This window comes from Podarcis erhardii (genome assembly GCF_964252035.2).
Source record: "Podarcis erhardii genome assembly, chromosome: 4".
Taxonomy (NCBI): Eukaryota; Metazoa; Chordata; class Lepidosauria; order Squamata; family Lacertidae; genus Podarcis; species Podarcis erhardii.
The window spans coordinates 73,117,243-73,139,749 of record NC_138508.1 but is presented as its reverse complement, the minus strand read 5'-3'; the positions used below and the strand labels follow the sequence as shown (position 1 = coordinate 73,139,749).

The following is a 22,507-nucleotide window of genomic DNA, read 5'->3' as shown; positions in this document are numbered from 1 at the left end:
CTTGACTCATTCCAGATCACTACCCACAAAGCCCAACCCTTCCATGTAACCCCTCAGTTAAAATCCAAATGTAATTCTGTATTATTGGGTTGCTGTTTTTTTTAAGATCAGGGATGCTGGCCTGTCCTCCATCCACAATAGTATTCTGTTTGCTCCTCCCTTGTTCAACAGTAGCAGCCATTCAAATGACAGACTACTGGGTGGTATCAGTCTCCCAGTCCAAACCAATTCTATTTACTATGGCAACCACCTATGCTCATTTAGACACCAACTCCATCTGGTATTCAGATTCTTCTGGTTTATGCATTTTACATGAAATCAGCTTTTGTCTCGGTGGTTATCAAGACACAGATTATTAATGAATATATATTATATGCTACTCAAAGTCTTGCTTATATTATGGATACGCTTGGAATAAGAAATTGCTAAGGGAACTTCGCCGTCTGAAAATAGAATTACAAAAATTAGATCCAAGAAGACAAATGTAAAATTCAGGTAGCAAATTAAGCATAAAGACATGCTAATCGGAAGCATCTTGACAAGGAGGTTGTGTAATGAATATCATATATAGATACCTAATAACTAATAAAATAAGCATTATCATAATACCTAATTCTGCATTCACCTTGTACTGAAACAGCTGTTAAAAGAAGGAAGCAGTAGCCTGCACAAGCCAGGCTTGCAAAATAAGCACTACAGTCATACCTTGTGTTGTGCTAGGTTCATGTTGCGTCTTTTCGGCTTGTGAACACATCAAACCCAGAAGCGTATACTTCCAGGTTTCACCGCACGTGCACACGCAGAGGCGTTCTGTGTGCTTTCCACATGCACAGAAGCGCTGTATCGCGCTTTGCGCATGCGCAGAAGCGTCCCTCTAGTTGCGGACTTTTTGGGGTGCGAACAGCACCCCGGAACGGATCGTGTCTGCAACTAGAGGTACCACTGTATGTAATTCCTTTTCTCCCTCTTATCTTGCACTGATGAAAATGTTCTTCTTGAGAAAACTACGAGACACCCTAATTACAGTTTGAAAAAAATACATCTTCCTCAAAGGAAGCAGTCTCCAGCTTAAATCAATGATATATTTGTTGCAAGTTACTCCTGGTGAAATCTGCTGCTCCAGGAAAATTGTGTGCAAATAAAGTGCCCAATGCATTTTGCTTCCACGGGGGGGGGGGGGGGGACTAGGACACAATAGAAATCTTTTTCCGTGCAAATCAAATGTCTGCCACGTACAATGCCTTAATAAGTGCATTTTCATTTCAAACCTTTGCCATACGGAAAGAAGGCATGGGACATGCTTTAGATTTGCATTTAGTTTTATAGCGCAAGTCTCACAATATTAAAATGTTAAAATTATGGGTTGCACCAATGCTGCTGCTCTGTTTACTTAGAAGACTTCATGTTGGGCAACAAAAAATTCCCCTCCTCTCCTCTGCAACCCACATAGGACCCTCAAAATCTGCTCCAGAGGGTCAGGGGGCACTCTGGAGCTTATTCTGAGCATGTGTGGGGAGAAGAACAGAAAATACTGTTGCACAAGTGGAACTCTACTATTGCAGCACTGGATACAACTCTATGAAAACTGTAGCACTACAGATAAATGCATAATAATGGTGATGGTGATGATATTCTGGGCTGTGTGCTGCCTGAACAAGCTCCTGGTGGCAGAAGATCATGGGCCAATGCTCCATATCCAAGACTAAACTGGTCTATATGGCTATAGACCAGAGGCCTCCATCAACCCTAACTATTGGCTATGCATCTACAGCCATCAGAAACTGCCACTTCTCAGACGAGTCCTACAGACTGCATTGCCCATGGCTTCATTCACTAAGGATGTTGGCTTGCACGTGTCAGCTCCTCTTACTCATTGGTAACTTTAGTTAGGAGAGTCTTCTGGAACCACAGAACAACTAGCCTCACTGTGGGACCAAGCAGTGTTATACACAGTCCTGGAAGGAGTTGACCAGACAAAGAATAAACAACACAGGACATCTGAAAGGCTGCACTCTTGCACTCTACATGGCTATCATGTCACTGTTCAATCAGATATTTGTTTAGCATACTAAGAAAATGAAGACGCTGTAGATAAAGAGAGGGAGAATGTGGTGGCACAAGCATCTTTGCACAGATCTGCAACCAGGAAACTAACTTTTAAAAATCCTATCAGTTCTTTTAATCCTTTGCCAATTATCTACACAAATAAATTTAGATGGTACAGACTTTAAAAAAAAATTGTCTAGACAAGTTATTTTAAAAGGTTTCACGAGAATCTTATCAGGGTTTGCTTACTGTCAAACTGATGTTCTGTTCCCTCTCGGCTTGTCATAACTGCTATCTTACAGTAGAAATATTTGTGCTCATTGCATTACATATGGAATATTCTCTTCTCGTGGTTTGAAAGCATCTTCCGAGAAAATGGAGGCTAAATGTCAACTCTGCCTTACTCACAAACAATACCCTTTGCCACATAGGCTGATGCCCCCATTTGGGTCTTAAAACAAACAAGCAAGCAAGCAAGCAAACCAACAACCACTCTCAACCATCTGCCCTGGTTTGTTTCCCAAGTTAAACTCTAATTATGAACAAATACTGTGTTTTTGCGTACACACACACACATGTATCAACTGTGCTATTCCCACTACTGTTCTAATTTACAGTCTGCAGGCTTCTTACAAAAAAGCAACTGTGAACCATGTGTCACTTTTTGCTGTAAAAAGCAATGACTGATCTATGCAAATATCCCAAATGAACCATGCAATTTCCCACTTGCCTAATCATCTCTCACGTGGCCTCTGTGTGCATTTTCCCAGTGCTATTTCTGAAGAAAAAACTGTGCTGGAACTCACCACAAACGCCACCCTTGTTCTCTTAGAATGGCAAATGGTGCCCACCTGAGAGGTGCCAGAAATGAGTTCCGGCTGGGGAAAAAAGCACCCCATTTTCCATTCTTCAGCATTGCTAGAAACAACAGCAGCTATGGTGAGAATCAGAGGGATGCGCAAGCTCTCATGAGCACACTGTAAAACAGGGGCAGCCTATCCCATTTCACCACTTGAGGCGAAATGGGAATGTGCCACCTCCTGCTCCCCCACCATGTCCCACCTGCCCCCACTGCCAGAACAACCCCCTCACCAAAATTCGTCAAGAGGGGGGCATTCTGCAAGGCCTTGGCACTCGTCTCCTCCACACCAGGGAGCAGCAACATTGCATGCTGGAATGCCTCCCTCTCACTGAAAGTTGGTGTGAGGGAGCATTTTGCCAGCGTCAGAAGTGGTGGACCCACTCCTTGCGCTTCCACCACCTGAGGGGGCTGCTTCACCCCGCCTCATGGATGGGCGAGAACTGCTTTAAAGGAGCACTGGCACATAGATCTTGGGAAAGAAGAAAGGCAGAATGTGTCACTACACTTATCCAGTCAGAAATACTATCATTTATTTACATCCAGATCTCTCCTGACAAGGCATAACTACAGTGGTACCTTGGGTTAAGTACTTAATTCGTTCCAGAGGTCTGTTCTTAACCTGAAACTGTTCTTAACCTGAAGACCACTTTAGCTAATGGGGCCTCCTGCTGCCGCTATGCTGCCGCTGCATGATTTCTGTTCTCACCCTGAAGCAAAGTTCTTAGCCTGAGGTACTATTTCTCAGTTAGCGGAGTCTGTAACCTGAAGCGTCTGTAACCTGAAGCATCTGTAACCTGAGATATCACTGTATTAGTATCTAAGGCCCTTAACAGCTTGTGACCAGTTTCCTTGCAAGATCACCTTGCCCTGTACATGGTCAATTGATCACTTCAATGACAAGTGTCACATACATGTTTGTGAAAAGTCCACACAATCAGTACCTTGAACTGAAAAGTGCCCATGAGAGAAATACATTGCTGAAGAGGTTTGATTTTTAATTTTGCTGGGAAAGGTAAATAGAAGTACCTTTTGCATTTAAAGCTTCTTCTTTTATTTTCATCACAGTTTCTTGGCCTTCTTTCCCCTTGTTTCCAGCTGTTATAAAATCAAGATAGAGAAAAATAACTGTGAAAAACTGTCAGTATAAGCAAAGGAAGCAGAGAAGGGGAGGGGGGGAGTTATTGGCTGAGTGAAATAAGGTCTTAGTAGAGAAAAGCTTAATTGCCCATTCAGTATTGGCTTAAAAACACAGCATCTCCCTTGAACACTGAGATCCTGGAATAAAATTTGGTACACATTCAGAACATAAATACATGTTTCAGATGAGATATCAGCCCAACTGCACATCTATTTTCAATTAAGCTATGACAGACGGAAAGGGAGAAATGTGATGTGTTTTCTCTCACTTAAGGACTGAAACTTGGTTTGTAAATTTATGGCACATTTCTGTATTTGAAGCAGCTTAGCCTCTGATCCATTTTAGGGAGGTGAGGGCAGGGAATGCAGTGAAAGGCAGAATACACTGCTCTTCAAATACATGATCAACTTTTGCATTCATTTTCAAGCTGGGGAGTGGAGAAAATAGAAAGAACAGTAATATATGTCCTATTTTCCTTGAAGGCAGAGGTGTGGAGAAATATGGAAAGATTATTTGGCATAAATTCTGGATACAACTCTACATTTCAGTTTTGAATATCAAGCTGGTCCTTACAACCATTAGCAAAACAGGAAAATGTTGTAATGAAATATCTGCACTGAAGGGTGAGCTATCAAAATGAATGTCCAGGTTGAATTTTTAGGACAAATTCTATATTTCATGTCAAACCCAAAACAAAAGCCTATAGCCAAACCTTCAAAATTAATTTGAACTCTTCTAAGATACCACATTTTTTTGCTCTATAAGACTCACTTTTTCCCTCCTAAAAAGTAAGGGGAAATGTGTGTGTGTCTTATGGAGCGAATGCAGGCTGCGCAACTATCCCAGAAGCCAGAACAGCAAGAGGGATCGCTAATTTCGCTGCGCAGTGATCCCTCTTGTTGTTCTGGCTTCTGAGATTCAGAATTTTTTTTCCCCTTGTTTTTCTCCTCCAAAAACTAGGTGCGTCTTATGATCTGGTGCGCCTTATAGGGTGAAACATACGGTAGTTAATAACTCCACAGTCTCTCCACTTTCATAACAATCATTCTTTACTTGCCACAGATTTTAAAGAATATCACTTAGGTCCTGATCGCTGTGCAACAATGCCTATAGGTAAATGTAAAGCTGACCAAAAAGATATCTCTCTCTCTCTCTCTCTCTCTCTCTCTCACACACACACACACAATAGCTTTCATTCTCCTATGCAATCCACACACACACACACACACACACACACACACACACACACACTCTTCCCAAATAAAATCTTATGTAACCATTTCAAATGGGCAGTCTTTATAGGATTTAAAAGTTATAGACACAGACAGCAATTTTTGTCTGCAAACTCCTGACATGAACACTGGTCTGCACTTGACTCTGCATCTATTAGATCAGCTTTTCAATTATATCAGCCCTGCCTGGCTGATCTCTTTTTATTTAACCATGGAGTGGGGTGGGGCGGAAGGAAGGAAGTTAAACAAAAGAAAGAGGGGAAATAACTCTTAACAGTATTTGTTTTCACTATAGAAATAATCTTGGGGTTACACAGCGCAAACATTCAGTTTGATCCTAATCCCTAAAAATAGATGCAGTGTCAAGGAACAAACCCTCCAGTAAAACTGCCATATCCATGGAGTTCTCATTGAACGAAGCTATGGGCATGAGATCAAATCTCCTCACTTTTTCAGCCTAAGTGATTTTCTACAGGAGGGAATTAAAATCCAATGTGTGCATAGTACTGGATGTAGCTATGCTGGGAGGAAAGGAAGCTTCTATGATAATCCCTGCAAGAATTTCATCTGATCTTCTTCCTCATCCATCAGCTGCGGTACAGCAAGCAGGCTTATTAAGAGCCTCCAGAGTCTTGTCTAAGTCCTGATAATATTAATTTCATCTGGACAACATATTGCATATTAACATATTTCATGCTGCATATTCATTATTTTAAGAAAACCCGAGCACTTCCATATGGATGCAGTTCCAGATGAATAATATTTCTAAACACATCTTCTAGAAATTGTATTGTATTTCTTACTCTGTTATTTTTGTTTTAATTTGTTTTCTTTTATTATTGCTGAAGCTGCACTTTTAAATTATTGTATTAATATATTATGTTAAGTTAAACTCTCAAGGTGACATATATATTTTAAAATGAATGCATAAAATTCTATATTATTATTATTAAGATTTATATACAGCCCTTCATCAAAAGATCTCAAGGCAGTTCACAAGATAAAAATATGGTATAAAAACACAAATAAGTAGTTAAAACAAAAACAACATTATTGTATTAATTTAACATTGTCTTTCTACGCTCCAAGCAGAGTAACATTGCCTCTCATAAAGGGGGTGGTAGATTATATATCCACAGACTTCAAGAGAAGGAAAGCCAAATTAAGTAATTGCTTACCAAGCATGCATATTTCAGTTTGCAAGGGGAAGGTTTTGGTGCTTCTTCAGTTACTGCTGTTGTTGTGCATTTAAGTCTGTGTAATTGTACTGCTTCTGCAGTTCAGTTCAGAAATTATGCTAGTGGCCACTTAACGATAAATAAGAGATCAGGAATGGGCCATGGACTCAGGTACTCCCTTAACTCCCTATCTTAGGTGAATGTACATTCTCCACTAAATTCCCTTGTTTGCCTTGACAATGATGAGCCTTCCCCCCCCCCCACTGGTTCATTCTTAAACAAAGTTTGAAATAAGTTTGTGAAACTTGGTTAAAAGAAAAACCTTGCAACAGGTCCTTCCCTAACACCAGGAAGCAGAAGGGTCAGGAGAACTCCAGCAGTCATACTTGGTAAACAAGAGATCCACAGCTCTTTGTAGCAGCTAGGACTTGCTGTGTGACAAGACCAAGATTCCAACTAGTTCCCACTATTCCAAAAGCAGTTTGCCATGGGGTGGAGGTGGCTGCTGTTAAATAAAACCAAACCCAGAGCTCTGTTGAGCACACGGAACTGGTTGCAACTAGTTCTTTTCGTTTTCACTCAGATATTGCTAAAAAATAAAGTAGTAAGGATTGTCCATAAGCAATGTCTCCACAAATAAGGAAGCAGAAGAAAACCAACCATTCTGAAAGGCCAAAGAACAAACGTTTTTGTTACAGGTTGGCTTGCTGCAAATGTAGTGGATGAAAATATTGATGTGGAGCGTATATGTGAAGGGATGCAAAAAGAAATTGCAATTCAAAGGCTCATGAATTGCTGAGATGAAACACTCACTTTACAATAAAAGCTAAATATAAATAATGTTGAACATATAAATCAACACTAAAATGACAAGGTAAAGAGGTTTACTCAAAGCAATCAGATGGTAAAAAGTGATGGATGGCAGCTAAGAGCCCTGATTTAATTCTGAAATTCATACAAGAAACTCAGAATGCTGATCACTGTAGCATCTTCCATGATCTGAACCTCAGCTATGCAAAACTGTATCTGTGCATAGAAACCCAGCCAAAGGTCTTTCTTTTTCTCAGTGTACTTTCCAGGATGATTTGTTATCAGTATCTCAAAATCATTAGGGACGCGGGTGGCGCTGTGGGTTAAACCACAGAGCCTAGGACTTGCCAATCAGAAGGTTGGTGGTTCGAATCCCCGCAACGGGGTGAGCTGCCGTCGCTCGGTCCCTGCTCCGGCCAACCTAGCAGTTCGAAAGCACCTCAAAGTGCAAGTAGATAAATAGGTACCGCTCCTGCGGGAAGGTAAACGGCGTTTCCGTGTGCTGTTCTGGTTCTCCATGCTGGCCACATGACCCAGAAGCTGTACGCCGGCTCCTTCAGCCAATAAAGCGAGATGAGCACCGCAACCCCAGAGTCAGTCACGACTGGACCTAATGGTCAGGGGTCCTATCTCAAAATCTATGAACATGCTGTCTTGGTAAAACATAAACAACTGTTTATTTTGCCAAATCCTAATTTTTCATTGGTGATAGGAATTATGGTGGGAAACTTTCCATATTCCTTCTCTACTATTTATGTAACAGAAGGAGTATAGATGTGTGCCTATAATTATTTGTAGCACGAAGCCTTGGCAAGTATATTTTATCATAGTCACATAGGATCTCCCTGTGCAGATGAAATGCCAAACTCTTTCTAGTCTTACTGTGTTACATAGCTAGGGAAAAGGTAATAAAAATAACATTTTATCTCCTGAAGTGCAGTCACAGCAGGGACAGTTATATTAGAACATTTAGAAGACATGTAAAGCAGTGCATTGTCTATCAGATGATACAGGCTGTCAAGCCTAATGCTGCCTAGAAAGTAAAGAAGAGACATTTTGTTTACCCAAGTCACAGACTGAAATTTTTCTAACTACTGACAAGGTAACCCAAACAGACATGGAAGTCAGGCCAGCCATTTCTTCAAATACACAAACTGGCACATTTTAAGGAACTAAAATAAGGCCATTCAGAGTGAAATGCAAATGAATGGCATTTCAGCTTTAAAAAACAAACAAACTATAATCACAGCTACCATGGAATTCAGCTACATGTAATTAAAATTTGGACAAACATTGAACTGAATGATTTTTATGAGCTTCCAAAAAACAACAAAAACCAAAAAAACAACAACCAGAGGTCAGAGAGATGCCACTCTACTCAAAATTTTAAACCTTGTCCTTAGCTTACAGGCCCAGTGGTCAGGGATGATGGGAATTGTAGTCCCAAAACATCTGGAGGGCCAAGTTTGTCTATGCCTGATCTGTATCTTTGGTACCCGCAAAAAAAGCTTCTGCAACCACAGCAATTATTATTGTTGTTATTTTGTTTCTCCAAATAGCTCTCGCAAGAACCTTGCACCTGGAAAATCAAACTGTGTTGAAATAATCTATTTTGCATAAGAAGTAACCCCTACTGGTTGCAACCCTCTAGGATCCTGGCCAATGTTCCATAACTTCAATGCATTACTCTTGGTGCTAAATTTTACTTGGCTTTATGTCTATGAAAGAGACTATGAGTTATCATTATCATCTCTCCACTGAACCAACATATGAGGATGATGGCTAGGCTTGCAATGCTTCTCAGAGCTCCTGGGGCAAATAATGTGACGCAAAGGTAACTAATAATTAAATCAAATTACATGACATTACATTGTTAATAAATATTTTTATCATTGCAATACCAACAGTACCTATTATGACGTGCATGCCAAGTCTTGCCAAATACTTCACAGTATGGTAACCAATTCCTCTAGTGCCTCCAGTCACTATGGCAACATTCCCATTTTGAAGAGGAAAAACTGCATGAAAAGAGAAAAGTAATTCAGGTTAAGATCTATTTTACTACAATGCTTACATTACTCATTGTAACAAAATATTCAGCTACAGCCATTTCGTGTTATGTGGCGATTGTTCTTCCAGCAGTTGCAAAGGTATTATTTTATGGATCATAATGAAGAACACCCGTAGCATACAGTTGCTGCACCCAACCACCACATAAAAAAAATTCCTCTTATATAAAATTTAAAACACAGAACGGTGGTTTTATCCATGTTTCCAGGGCACTTTACAAAGAAATCACAATAAAAAATACAAGGGCAGAAAAATCAGCTGTAATAATAATTAAACAAACAAACAAACAAACAATTAAAGCAGCAGCTCAAAAAAACACAACTTATAAAGTCTGGAAGAATTATCAAGTTATCACCTGGTGCTGAGATTTATATTCAGATTATTTTTATTGTATTTTAGGCATCACTCATTACAATACATTCATGTGCGCCAACCCTTAATCCAAAAGAAAATCATACATACTAAAACTTATAAAAATGGGGAAATTGTATGCCGATAAATATATTAAGCCCATCTAATTTGTACATGTACCTGATGCTAAGAAATTAATGTAGTCCCAAACCAAGGCTACCTAAGAAGGTAATTCCATAACTAAGGTGCCACTATTGAGAAGGCCATTTTTCTGTTTGCCACTCACTGCTCCTCAGGAGGGTGAACTCTGTGGAAGACCACTAGAAGTGTCCTCAATACATAACCACCTTCATCTTTGAGAAAGGAAGTGATCCTTCAGTATTCAAGCCCCAAATCATGTCGGGCTTTTAGAGGTAAAGTCCAAGCATTTGTGCTTGAAAATACAGCTTTATTTTGAAATAGCTGCAACTTCAGAGGCAACCCCACATTACAGTAGTCAGCATCTGAAAGCTAGCAAAGCTTATCCCAGTCTAGGACGAGTTGTACCTGATACACCAGCCTTAGCTGAGGAAAGGCATTTTTTCACAGGGATCTCAAGTGACAAATCTAGATCCAGGCGCAACACTGATCCCTGGAGAGGAGTGCAATCCCATCCAGAACAGGAAGAACACTGTCTCCTCCAGTAGATGAACCGCCTACACTCAGTGTCTTCCTCTTCAGGGTTAATTTCAGCACTTTCGACACATCACTTAACTCAGATGTCAAAAAAAAAAAAAAAGGTAAAGAAGGGAATCATCGGCATACGTTTGGCACCCCTCACGGTAGCTTCATGTAGATGTTGGAAAGAAAGGGGAACAAGAGGGACCTCATAGCAAAAACAGCCTAGGGCCAAAATACCATGGCTGGTAGTATCAAGGACCAGTGAGAGGTCCAGAAGAATTAGCAGGGTCACACCCTTTGTCCTTTAAGCATAGGGTTGAAACCACTTCAAAATTTGTTGGCGACATTGGTCGACAATATAAATATAAAGAAGCCCCAATGAGTAACAGCTGGAATGACCACATCAAATAAGGGGCACCTTTTGCGTAGTCGTGCGCAGCCCCCAGATCCCAGTGCAGTGCCCGGTAGTACAGGCTGGCTTCGCCCTCCCCAGGCTGGATACCTGGAGGTCTCTGTCTACCTCAGCTTCCGGCGTACAGCTTCCGGGTCATGTGGCCAGCATGACTAAGCCGCTTCTGGCGAATCAGGGCAACGCATGGAAACGCCGTTTACCTTCCCACAGGATCAGTACCTATTTATCTACTTGCACTTTGACGTGCTTTCGAACTGCTAGGTTGGTACAGTACATACATACAATACATACATACACATGAACAATTTTGCTTCCCTCTTTTTCATTAGCCAGGAATTACACCATAACACCATAAAAGCATAACAATAATAGGCCTCATTACACATTCTATAAGCCAGCTTCATTCCATAAAACAGTCAATTTTTATTTACTTCGCATTGCAGAATGATTTGGCAATATAAGAAGCAATAAGTCCATTGTTTGGGTTACTGATCATTGTAAGCATTTTATAGTTTTGTAAAGATTATACACACACACACAAGCTTCATGCACACATGGGAAAAAACTGGTCAACATGTTAAAAGAAAAAAAGACCTACATACATTTTATTGGTAATACTACTTGTTTAAAATCATAAATTGTACTAAATTCTGTGGGGGAGGGACTCTGATCTCATTGAACAAACAGGTGTACACAACAAAAAGCAATATAGCCTTTGAAGGCAAGGATGAAACAAGGGAAGGGGAAACAGCTGGGAGAAATCTTTGTAATGTCAGAGAAGAGCAGCCCTGAAACAACAGATAAAATGGGTTGCATTGGACGACAGCACAAAAGATCAGAGGAACAAGAAAGTGGCAGGGGGCTGCTGGCATTTTTGACATACAAGGAGCAAAACAACAGAAGAAATTCTCCAAGCAGCTTCCTGCATACACTTAAAGGAACTGTATTGCTCCAAAACTGATGGAGCATCAGCAGCTGGCTTGGGTTTTTTTTTATATTCCAACTCTGAGCAAAGCTAAATTCTATAAGTCTTACCTTCCTGAAGTCACAATTCAGCCAAAATAGTCTGAAGGAGGTTTGAAATAAAACCACGGCAATGGTTCCCTCACAAGTTCAGTTCATCCACCTACCACATTCTCCCCACTGTCTATACAAGGGCTGGCTAATGTTTTTGGGCCTAAAGACTATATGTATTCACCCTTGGTCAACTCTCCAGGGTCTGACTGCCAGTACCTGGTATAGTAGCTGGTAATTGTAGAGTTAAATATTGCCTCCAGTTATCATGGGTTTTGGAGCTAAGACTCCTGTATTCAGCTTGTTATTGTGGTTACTTTCATTTTTCCATGTTTTTGTGTCTTCGTTGATGGATATGCAAAACAGGAGAGTACCTTTGGCTATCAAAGCCCTACATAAGCATGAAATAAGAGATCTAGATTGGAAGTATTTTCATTTAGCAAAAATCTCCCTATCACTCAGATATCATAACTGAGCACAAGTACAGCTCTCTCCATGAGTGAATCAAGTGAAGGGAATCCAGGTACATAAAGGGATGATATTTACACATTAGGCATGGACATCTGAACCAGGAAAGCCTGCATGGTAGACTTCCACAGCAGCTGGAACCTGTGTGATCAAGCTTCTGATTCCCATAGAGATCCATATGCAGACATCAAGGCTGAACATGTGGACATCAGCAGACGGCCTGAGAAGCCACACTTCCCATCAACCCTTTCTACACAGGGACACACACACACCCATTTACAATTAATGAGGGGGGTTACATGCACTTGCCTACGTTTATCTCTTGCTATCAATTCCCTCCCTTCTCCATTTCTTGTTACTTTCCCCACTGTCAAAATTCTGAATGCATGCTTTTCAGAGAAGGGATCCATATCTTTTTTTGCTGGTGATAGTCCAAAGCACAATGAACACTGATGGTGCAGTATAAGGTAATATATACATTTTTTTCACTTTTCACACAATTTAATCCTGCAGACTGTTTATTGATAAATATATACAGGGCTAATTGTAATAATGTTGATTATTTAAAAAACAAGTGGATATTAAAAAGTAAATAATCTGCTGATTCAGCAATAGTCACTGTAAGGCCCAAAGGCTCTCATCATCACAATGTGAGTGTGCACAGTTGTCATCTGCAAACTGATCATTCCAGGCAAAAAGCTTTTCCGATGCAATGAAGGCCACAGAAGAGCCTTGGTGAATCACATTGTTGACTATGCAGTTTCTCAAAAGCCCTATTCAGGAACATAAACAAATGTGTGAGGGGGGACAGAGGCATGTGGCAAAGCCCTGCCCCTCGGTAGAGCATCAGACTCTTAATCTCAGGGTCTTAGGTTCAAGGCCCGTGTTGGGCAAAAGATTCCTGCATTGCACTAGATGACCCTAATACAGTGGTACCTCGGGTTAAGTACTTAATTCATTCCGGAGGTCCGTACTTAACCTGAAACTGTTCATAACCTGAAGCAGCACTTTAGCTAGTGGGGCTTCCCGCTGCTGCCGCGCCGCTGGAACACAATTTCTGTTATTATCCTGAAGCAAAGTTCTTAACCCAAGGTACTATTTCTGGGTTAGCGGAGTCTGTAACCTGAAGCCTATGTAACCTGAAGCATATGTATCCCGAGGTACCACTGTAGGTCCCTTCCACCTCTACAATTCTACCAGTGTGTCAGCACAATGTCTGTGAGTTCCACATGTCTGAGAGTTATACATGTGATGATGGTGAGGCTACAGAGTCACTAAGTTCTCTTGCTGACAGCACAGCATGATTTCTGATATATATCCGATATATCATTGCTCTCTGGGGCACAATTGTTGGTTTCAGGAAAGGCACATCTCATGGTCACAACTGCCCTGGTTCATAATTTGCACACTTGAAGCAAGAGCTCTGCTGAATCGCAGATTCACTTCAATATGCAAATAAGGTTGGGGGGTGTTAGAAAATACAGTAAACCAGTAAATGCAGGGGTGTGTGTGTGTGTGTGTGTGTGTGTGTGTGTGTGTTTCTCAGCTGGCTGGGTCAGCCACTTCCCAGCTGACTGAAAAAATGAAAACAGCAGTAAGCACATACACTGTTCCACCCGCAAATCCCTTGCAGTTTCGCATTGCCCTGCTCCCCAAACAAGCCATCATGTCAGTCTTAAGTCCCCCAGCCAGCTGTGCTCAGGCTGATGGTAGCAGGTGTACACCCACTTCCTAGGAGAGAAAGGGGAGAAGGCACTTCCAGCTGACAACCACTGATTAAAACTGAACTGCTTGATGACACCAAAAGTCCATCTAGTCAAACATTCTGCCTTCAGCAATACCCAGTTATACGCCCCATGAACAATCCCAACCGGGCCGTGCTAGAAATAGCCATCCCTGGTTTTGTCTCAGCATGTGATAATCAGACGTATGCTGCCTATAATAAGAGGTCCCGTTTTTAGTTATTATGGCTGATTGCCACTGAGAAACCTGTTCTCTGAACTGGCTTTTCTTCTCCCAGAACCCATTTCCTTCAACAGCCATTTCCATCTGGCTGCATCAGAGGGTAGATAGGTACACTAAAGTTTACAGCAAAGCAGCAATTTGGTCTCTGGTTGCATGCTAGTCTGGTTGCTGATATAGAAGAATTTTCATCCCTTAATTGTTCCCTATAAACTGCACACTGCTGTTAAGAGGACAGCTGTCCAGCTTACAGATCAACATCACCACTCAGAATTGAGACCAAATCTGCAGAAAGTGGTGTGCGGTAGATAACCTACCACACACCTGAATGTCATGAATTATCCAGCGATGTGTCCTTTAACTTCAAGGAGCCCATTCCAAAGTATGTGTGTATCAAGGAGAGAGGAGGCTGTGACCAACTGCCGTCTCCTTCTCTTTCCTCACCAGCCAGTCACTGAAACAACAATTATGTATTTTTTTAGAACTGGTAGCTGCATTTGCTTGTTTTCCTCTTCTGTTCCCATCCCTCATTCCTTCTGTATTGTTTCTATTAGATTATGAGCTTGCCTTGCTTTTGTTTTAAATCTCTGTACGCCGCCAAAAAATGTTTAGGTGCTTTGTAAATAATAGTAGTTTGAGTCAACAGGTTTCTTTTGACACACCCCAACTCAGTTCACTGTACTGCTGAGCTTTCCAAGCTTTTCATGTTGGTGACACACTTTTTAGGCATGTATCATTTCGCAACACAGTAATTCAGTTTTATTAGCAAACCAGCAGGCTGCCCACTCCCTTCTCAGTCCCAGGAGGAGCACAGAGAGTGTTCACACAACACACCTACACACCGCAGCCGACACACTGACATGTCATGGCACAGAGTTTGGAAAGATCTGCTGTACTGCCTTTGTAACCAGTGTAACATTGAGTAAGCAACAGGAATAGAAACAATTAACACAGGAAAACCTTGGAAATTGTTCATCTGCCGAACATGGCGAAAGCTCAAATGCTCAACCAGAGTTCCCTTCCAGAAAGAGAAAACCCAAATATAGTTTGGCAGGAATTCCTATTTGACAATTCTGGGGTGGGGGGAGGTGGGAAATATGCCAACTTCAGTCAGCCTTCTAAATTCTTAGAATTTCAGTTACCAGCAATGAATACTCATCACCTGCTACATCATCATCCATGTAAAGTTCACCATGTCTTAGCCCTTAGACATGCAAAGTAATAATCAAGAGAAAATCTGTTAACAGGTAGTGTGTGCTTCATCCTCATCTTGAATAAGCCAGCAGGACTTCCAAGTACCCTGAAAATGAGGCCTTTTGTTAAAAAAATTAGATAACACCACGAGTTAGATGACTGCTGATAAAGTGATTGGACGCTGCTGGAAGTTCTTGACCCTTGAAGATAAGGCAATCATTTCACTTCTGAACTGGACAATCAGTTTAGAGCTACTTTAATTATATTCCAAAAGTGAAAGAATGAAAAAGAAATCAAGATTAAGTTCACTTGGAAGTGAACCTTCATTAAAACGCAAATCAGAAGTTTGATATAACAAATACGTGCAAGGAAAGGAAAAAGAGCTGGTTTATGGGTGGGGGAGATAACCTTCAAATATCAATGTTTGGTCAATAATTTTATAGCCACAGGGTGTTGCTAATAAATCCCATTGGTTCCATTGGAGCTTGTTAACTCTCTACATTGATTTCAATGGGGTTTGAGTGCAACTCACTTTGGGAGGTATCCAACTAAACACTTCTACTAGCATAAGCACTTTTGAAAGTGTAACAGAACCCTTCACTTTGTCCCAATACTCTCTAAATATGTTCTGGGGTTCCCCAAACCACCTAGAGCAGATGAGGTGAGAGATGAGGAGTGGAAGTTCCACTGCACAGCGTGAAGTGGTTGTGCTAGTAGAATTGCTAAGATGGACACCACCCTTAGTCTGAATCAAACCCAGAACCATAACACAATAATGTCACTTTGCCTTCAAACTGTGCCCCAGTACCAGTATAAATTTTGTATGTAGTCTACACTCTTTCAACAAATATTCACTGGGCTGGATCCAGAGATGCCCATCGACAAAGATAAAAGCATTTAATCTAGTGGAGGCTCCTGCTAACCCAAAAAAATGGAGGGAGGCTTTTCAATATTCAGAGTCAATACAGTGGTACCTCTGGTCATGTACTTAATTAGTTCTGGAGGTCTGTTCTAAACCTGAAACTGTTCTTAACCTGAAGCACCACTTGAGCTAATGGGGCCTCCCACTGCTGCTGTGCCGCCGGAGCACGATTTCTGTTCTCATCCTGAAGCAAAGTTCTTAACCCGAGGTACTATTTCTAGGTTAGCAGAGTCTGTAACCTGATGCGTATGTAACCTGAAGCATATGTAACCCGAGGTACCACTGTATTCTTTTGCAGGGGAGGGGGGAGGAATTGGCAAAAATCACTTCCCCTCCTTTCTATTAGCAGGCACCAGGGGCACTGTTTCAACAGGATCACTGATCTTATAGCAGGAGCAAATCAGCAGTACATAACACTGAGCAAGCTGGAGTTAACTCTTTATCAGCAAAATAGGATCCGCACAGGAGTGTCAGGCCTAATGAGCACAGCAACTCAGGTCTTGCACCCATGAAGACTAAAGGTTCCCGCCTCCCATCTTCTCTCCATGGTGTTTTCCAAGCAGTTGGAGACTGTGCCTGTGTGCCTGTCTTTGCCCCTCCCACTTCATGACTCTCCTAGTTCTGGGACACCAGGGGGAGCAGTAGCTTGTCACAGCAGGAAGGGAAAACACCTGTGCCTCTTCACAAGCCTAACTCTGCCTCTTGGCCTTCCTCCTCCCATTTCAGCTTATGTCTGATTCTAGATTGCTCTCTGCCAGACTATCCCAGCTAACAAAGCCCTGCTACCTTTTCAGCTTCCGGCACTTCCTCCCAGTCTTTTCTCTCTTTTCCACTCCACGTGTCCCACCAACCAATCCCTGGGCTCTGAGCCTTCTTCCCTTGGAGGTTTCACAGCAGGTTCCCCCCACCATTCCTTTGTGTCCAACCAGTTCCTGACAGCTTAGCATCAGACCCATTATCTATTATAAGATTTAACAGCCACTAGCACTGAACGCCAACCACAGCATTCTGAGAGGATATTGCTTCCTATTTTAATAATAGTTCCCAACAGTATTTTCATTTTTTACTAAAAGAAATCATTTAAAAAGATGTTAATATAATAATACTGCTATTCTAATTTCAATTTGTACTGAACAACGTGGAAACTAATGGATAGCAACTATTCTGTATATTGTAGGGCAGGGGAGAGACCTGCAACCAATTTCTATCAACCTCCACCAGCATAGGCAATAGCTAGGGATGATGTGAACTGTAGTTCAGCAACATTTGGAAGGCCATGCATACCCCATGACAGGGCTGGGGCAATTCTCCTTTTTGTAATTAAAAGCACAAGGATGTAATACACACAAAAATACCAGGAAACCCTTGGGTTTTTAGTTTCCATTGTTAATATACTTAATATAATATAGACTGTATTTATGCCCTCTGGCTTGCATGCAGCCTGAGACCAAAGCTGCATTTTTAGAATTTCAAAAATCAGGCTCATCTCATATATTGATGACAGACTGAAGGACTGATTATGTGCTGTATACTTTGATGTACACAGCAGGCTTCCCTAATTTACATCACTTCATATCTTTGCACTTTAGAGTCAATAATTTTGGTGCACTCATCACTCCCCTGACTTCTACTCAGCAGACCCCAGTTGGAAGGTTGATCCATGCTTATGAAACCGTCTCCTAACTATTCCATGAGCCAAACAACACAAAATGAAGAGATTGGTCCCTACAATATATGCCAAGGTGAGCTTCTTTACAAGTTATGTAAAAGACAGGAAACTACGATGGCTCAAAGCAGGCAGGGATGGGGTGTTTCACGTTACTAGCATCTGTAGCATATTTGTTAAATCTGACACAAGTTCCAAAGAGTTGCTGAAGCTTACAAATTGGTTGAGAAATCCCAGGGTCCCATCCCTGTCGCCCTTACCAGCTTGTTTGGTATTTTTAATCAGTCACCTCTCCTCCTGCAATATCACAAAATGTTTTTCATACTCCACTTCAAAATCATGTGTAGTGGGCAGCATTAAGGGCAGGGCAGTCTGGGAAAGAACACATCTTTCAGGATCAGGGTATTAATTCATAGTTCTTTGTAGAACATGTAGAAAATTCAAGTACAGTGGTACCTCTGGTTATGAACTTAATTCATTCCGGAGGTCCGTTCTTAACCTGAAACTGTTCTTAACTTGAGGTACCACTTTAGCTAATGGGGCCCCCCACTGCCGCCGCACCGCCGGCATGCAATTTCTCTTCTCATCCTGAGGTAAAGTTCTTAACCCGAGGTACTACTTCCGGGTTAGCAGAGTCTGTAACCCAAAGTGTTTGTAACCCCAGGTGTTTGTAACCCAAGGTACCACTGTGTATATTTTAGAGAATGTTTTGATATAGGTACACATCACAGAGAGGCTTTCGTTGGCTGAAACATACACACATTTCTTGCAGACCTGTGCCTGCAAGACACATCATGTTCATGTAGAGGTCCTTTGGCAAGAAGAAAATCAGCTGCAAACCCTTGGGCTGTAACGGAACTGTATTCTGAACAAACTACTACTCCAGTGGGCTACAGAGCCAAGAAAACATATGCCCACAACATGAGATGAAGTATTTCCAGAATGTTGCTTTTTTTTTTTATCTTTATTGTCATTGCCCCCTCTCGGGGACAACGAAATTACTTGGCTGCTCCATCCACCCAGGTAGGGCACTCCACTCAAAATCAGAACAACTATAAAAACACTAATTAAAACAATATAATATAATACAGCAAGGAAGATTATATTATATTGTTTTAATTAGTGTTTTTATAGTTGTTCTGATTTTGAGTGGAGTGCCACTCTCCATGGAAGACCACTTTTTCCATGGAAGACCACTCTCAACTCAAGTAGGATAGAAATCTGGAACAGAAGCTTGTGCCCTCACATAGGACAGTACATTTTATATAGACACAAAGAAGTTAGCACATTTACTGGCGCAATGAGCAGTGAAAGAGGAAGTGGTACTACTTAGAAATATTTTAAGTTGATTCCCCATTGGGAAACCATTAACACACCTAGTCTGAATACATGAATTTGAAGATGGAATAGTTCAATCAGGAAGCTCCAAAAACATGTTAATGAACATTGTTGTTTGTTTGAAAAATTACAGGAAAAATTTTCTGTGGGTTTATTAAGTCTGAGCTTAAGACATCAAATAAATCACACACAACAGAAAGGACTTACAATGGTTTTGATCACAGTAACATGTCATTTCAACCATGTACAATTTTATTTTGGATACCAAAAAAATTTAAAGCCAGAAATGCATTGTATGAGGCCAAGTCGAATGTCTACACTTAAACCCATCTCTATCCTCAAATGCTCCATTTCACTTTGAAAAGTCACATTTATGCCCCTTCCACGCCAAGAACTCTAGAAACAACTCTTTAGGTAATGAAATCAAATCCTTTTCTGAAAAAAGGCTTTTTTAAAAAAGAAAGAAATGAACTTAGAAAAAAAAAGAGTTTGAAGCACTTGAAAATACAAGGCAAGGAAGACAAGACAGAATTAGCTTTGCAAGTAGAAACAATTTTTGTTTTGTTTTGGGTTTTGTTTTCTTTTTACAATTTTTGAAATACAACTTTTGAAGGGGCTAAGCTCAATGGATGAGTATATGCTTTGACACAAAAGGTCTCAGGTTGAGTCTCCAGCATCTCCAGTTAAGTAATTTCTGATAGCCAGGTTGGAACAAAGCTCATCAATAAATAGTGTATGGCTACATGGACCAGACCTCTATATAAGACTGTTTCCGATCTTCCAATGACACCTAGACCAGCTCCAAAGGAAGTCAGCTGTGTGAAAGGAAAATACCTTAGGTTCAACCACAGCTCTGACAAAATTTACTTCCTGGGCCAGAATACAGGATATGGGAAAGGCATAGGCAACCATTTCATGTTTTCAGTCATAGTAGCTGGAATAACATTGATTGTAGGTAGAAGTTGATTACTGTATTTAGGTGTAGTGGAACAAATATAGCTTACGACAGCATAAGTCTAATTTGCTGTTTAAATTTCATCTTGAGCTTCCATGGATTTAAAATTCAGCAAGTTCAAATCAGATTAATATCACCATTTTATGGGGTACTTCCTTGATGACTTTAGCTGATCAACACTGCAACAGCTGAGAATCAGAAGGGGGTGGGAACAGTATGGGTTAAATGGCTTATTAGTTCAAAATATTTTGACTTATTGCTTTCGATCACTTTCTAGAAACTATGCTCCAAAATGGGATTTGCCAAGCTACGGTATATTGAAAAATGCCCAAGCTATGACTGCATATTCAGCAGGCTGTGTCAGAAGGTTCAGCTGATCTGTACATGAGCTGTACATGGCTAATACACACATAAATTTATGCCCTGTATGTCCTGTAAGCCCTACATGAGTAAAGCCAAACAATAATGGGTGCTTCTGTACTATAGTGGTTTTAAAATAAGTGCCTTCTGCATTGATTGAATTAAATTCATGTATAGGAGGTATACTACAGAACATGAAGGTTCATCGTCAACAAGGAAACCAACAACATATGTGAATACAGTGGTGCCTTGCAAGACGAAAATAATCCGTTCCGCGAGTCTCTTCGTCTAGCGGTTTTTTCGTCTTGCGAAGCATCCCTATTAGCGGCTTAGCGGATTAGCGCTATTAGCAGCTTAGCGGCTATTAGCGGCTTAGCGGCTTAGAAAAGGGGGGGGAAGGGAAAAAACTCGCAAGACTCGCAAGACGTTTTCGTCTTGCGAAGCAAGCCCATAGGGAAATTCGTCTTGCGAAGCGCCTCGAAAAACGGAAAACCCTTTCGTCTAGCGGGTTTTTCGTCTTGCGAGGCATTCGTCTTGCGGGACACCACTGTATTTGTGTGGTATATAGAATATCAGAACTCTTCTGTCTTGCTTTCTGTGCTATATAGAGAAGCCCAGGAAGCACAAGAGCAGTGGTTCTCAAAGTGGGTGCCACACTGGAGACAATGGCAAGCATAGGGGAAAGATTCAAGGACAATCAATGTAACATTTAAATATTTCAGTGTAGTAGATTATCAAAATAATAATTTTTATTTGTAGAATGTGGATACTCTTTCGAAAACAAACACTGCTGGGAGTTGTTTCTTTGTTTTGTTTTCCAACAATAAATGGAGCCAGTAAATTTTTATTCTAAAAAGTTTGGCACAGAGACGTTTAAGAACCACTGCACTAGAGAGTGTAGTGCACTGGCAATATCCTTAAGAAACTTTTTAAAAATAGAACTACTCATCTCTTCTTAATATGACTAGAGCTAGTAATAAAAAGATTTGTTTAACTGAAAGAACTACGGAACATTGTTATATATTTATGTCTACAAAATAATCGAAGGTTTTAAGCCATCTCAGGCGGTATTTAGTAATTCCAATATGGCAGAAATGCCATATTGTCTAAATAGTCATGTGGTCAAAATCTCTCTCCTGTGCTGAAGCTGCATCAAATTCTGTGATACTGAACTGGCACAGCAAGCTATAGATCTTATCTTACCTATATATTCTGTCCATGAGAGGAAAGAATGAAATGGGGCAGCTTCAGGAGGTATCATCGGCCACATAAAATTAGACTTGAGATACTTTGTGGACACAGTTTTACTACCCACATATTACAGCATGGTAAGAACTAGGGCCAATTCATTTAACTGGTTTCTTAACAGGAAGTGACAAACATGAAACAGACCTGTATGGAACCAGGTTATCATGAATGGTTACACTTCACACCATACACCATATTGGCTGTGAGTCCTGGAACACTTGCTTCCTGCCTTGCTGGCCTTTTTCGACCTGAGTGACTCCAACCGCAAAAGCTGAGGCTGCTGAACAGACGCTTGGGTTGGGGTATTGTTTAGGGGTTTTTGTTGCAGGGAGGTTGTTGCTGTTATTGATGTTCTTATTATTTGTATCTTTATTTTAGATCTTATTATGATTTATGTGCAAATTGTTTCAATTTGGATGGGTACTGTTTCATGTTTTATTTGTTGTTTATGACTACTTTTGTTGTGTTTGTAATATTCATGTTGCAAGCTGCCTTGAGCATGGCTTTACCTATGGAAAGGCGGCATACAAACAAAATGATGTATTTATGTACACCAGTTTTACCAAGAAATGCTCTACAAGAACCATCTGTAGGTAAAACAATTGTCAGTCACATTAAATC

At 40.9% G+C, this 22,507-nt stretch overlaps 1 protein-coding gene across 2 annotated transcripts in view; it reads right to left on the bottom strand.

Moving 5' to 3' along the window:
- Positions 1-22,507, bottom strand: part of ZBED1 (zinc finger BED-type containing 1) — a 121,370-nt gene that overhangs the window by 56,071 nt on the left and 42,792 nt on the right. Inside the window, exons 2-3 of one of the 2 annotated variants that reach the window (XM_081858694.1) lie at positions 9,177-9,284; positions 3,935-4,003 (exon numbers count right to left, since the gene is read on the bottom strand). In XM_081858694.1, the coding sequence (XP_081714820.1) occupies positions 3,935-4,003; positions 9,177-9,284 (177 nt within the window). The remainder of the gene's footprint in view (positions 1-3,934; positions 4,004-9,176; positions 9,285-22,507) is intronic. The other variant, XM_081858695.1, reaches the window with a different exon arrangement.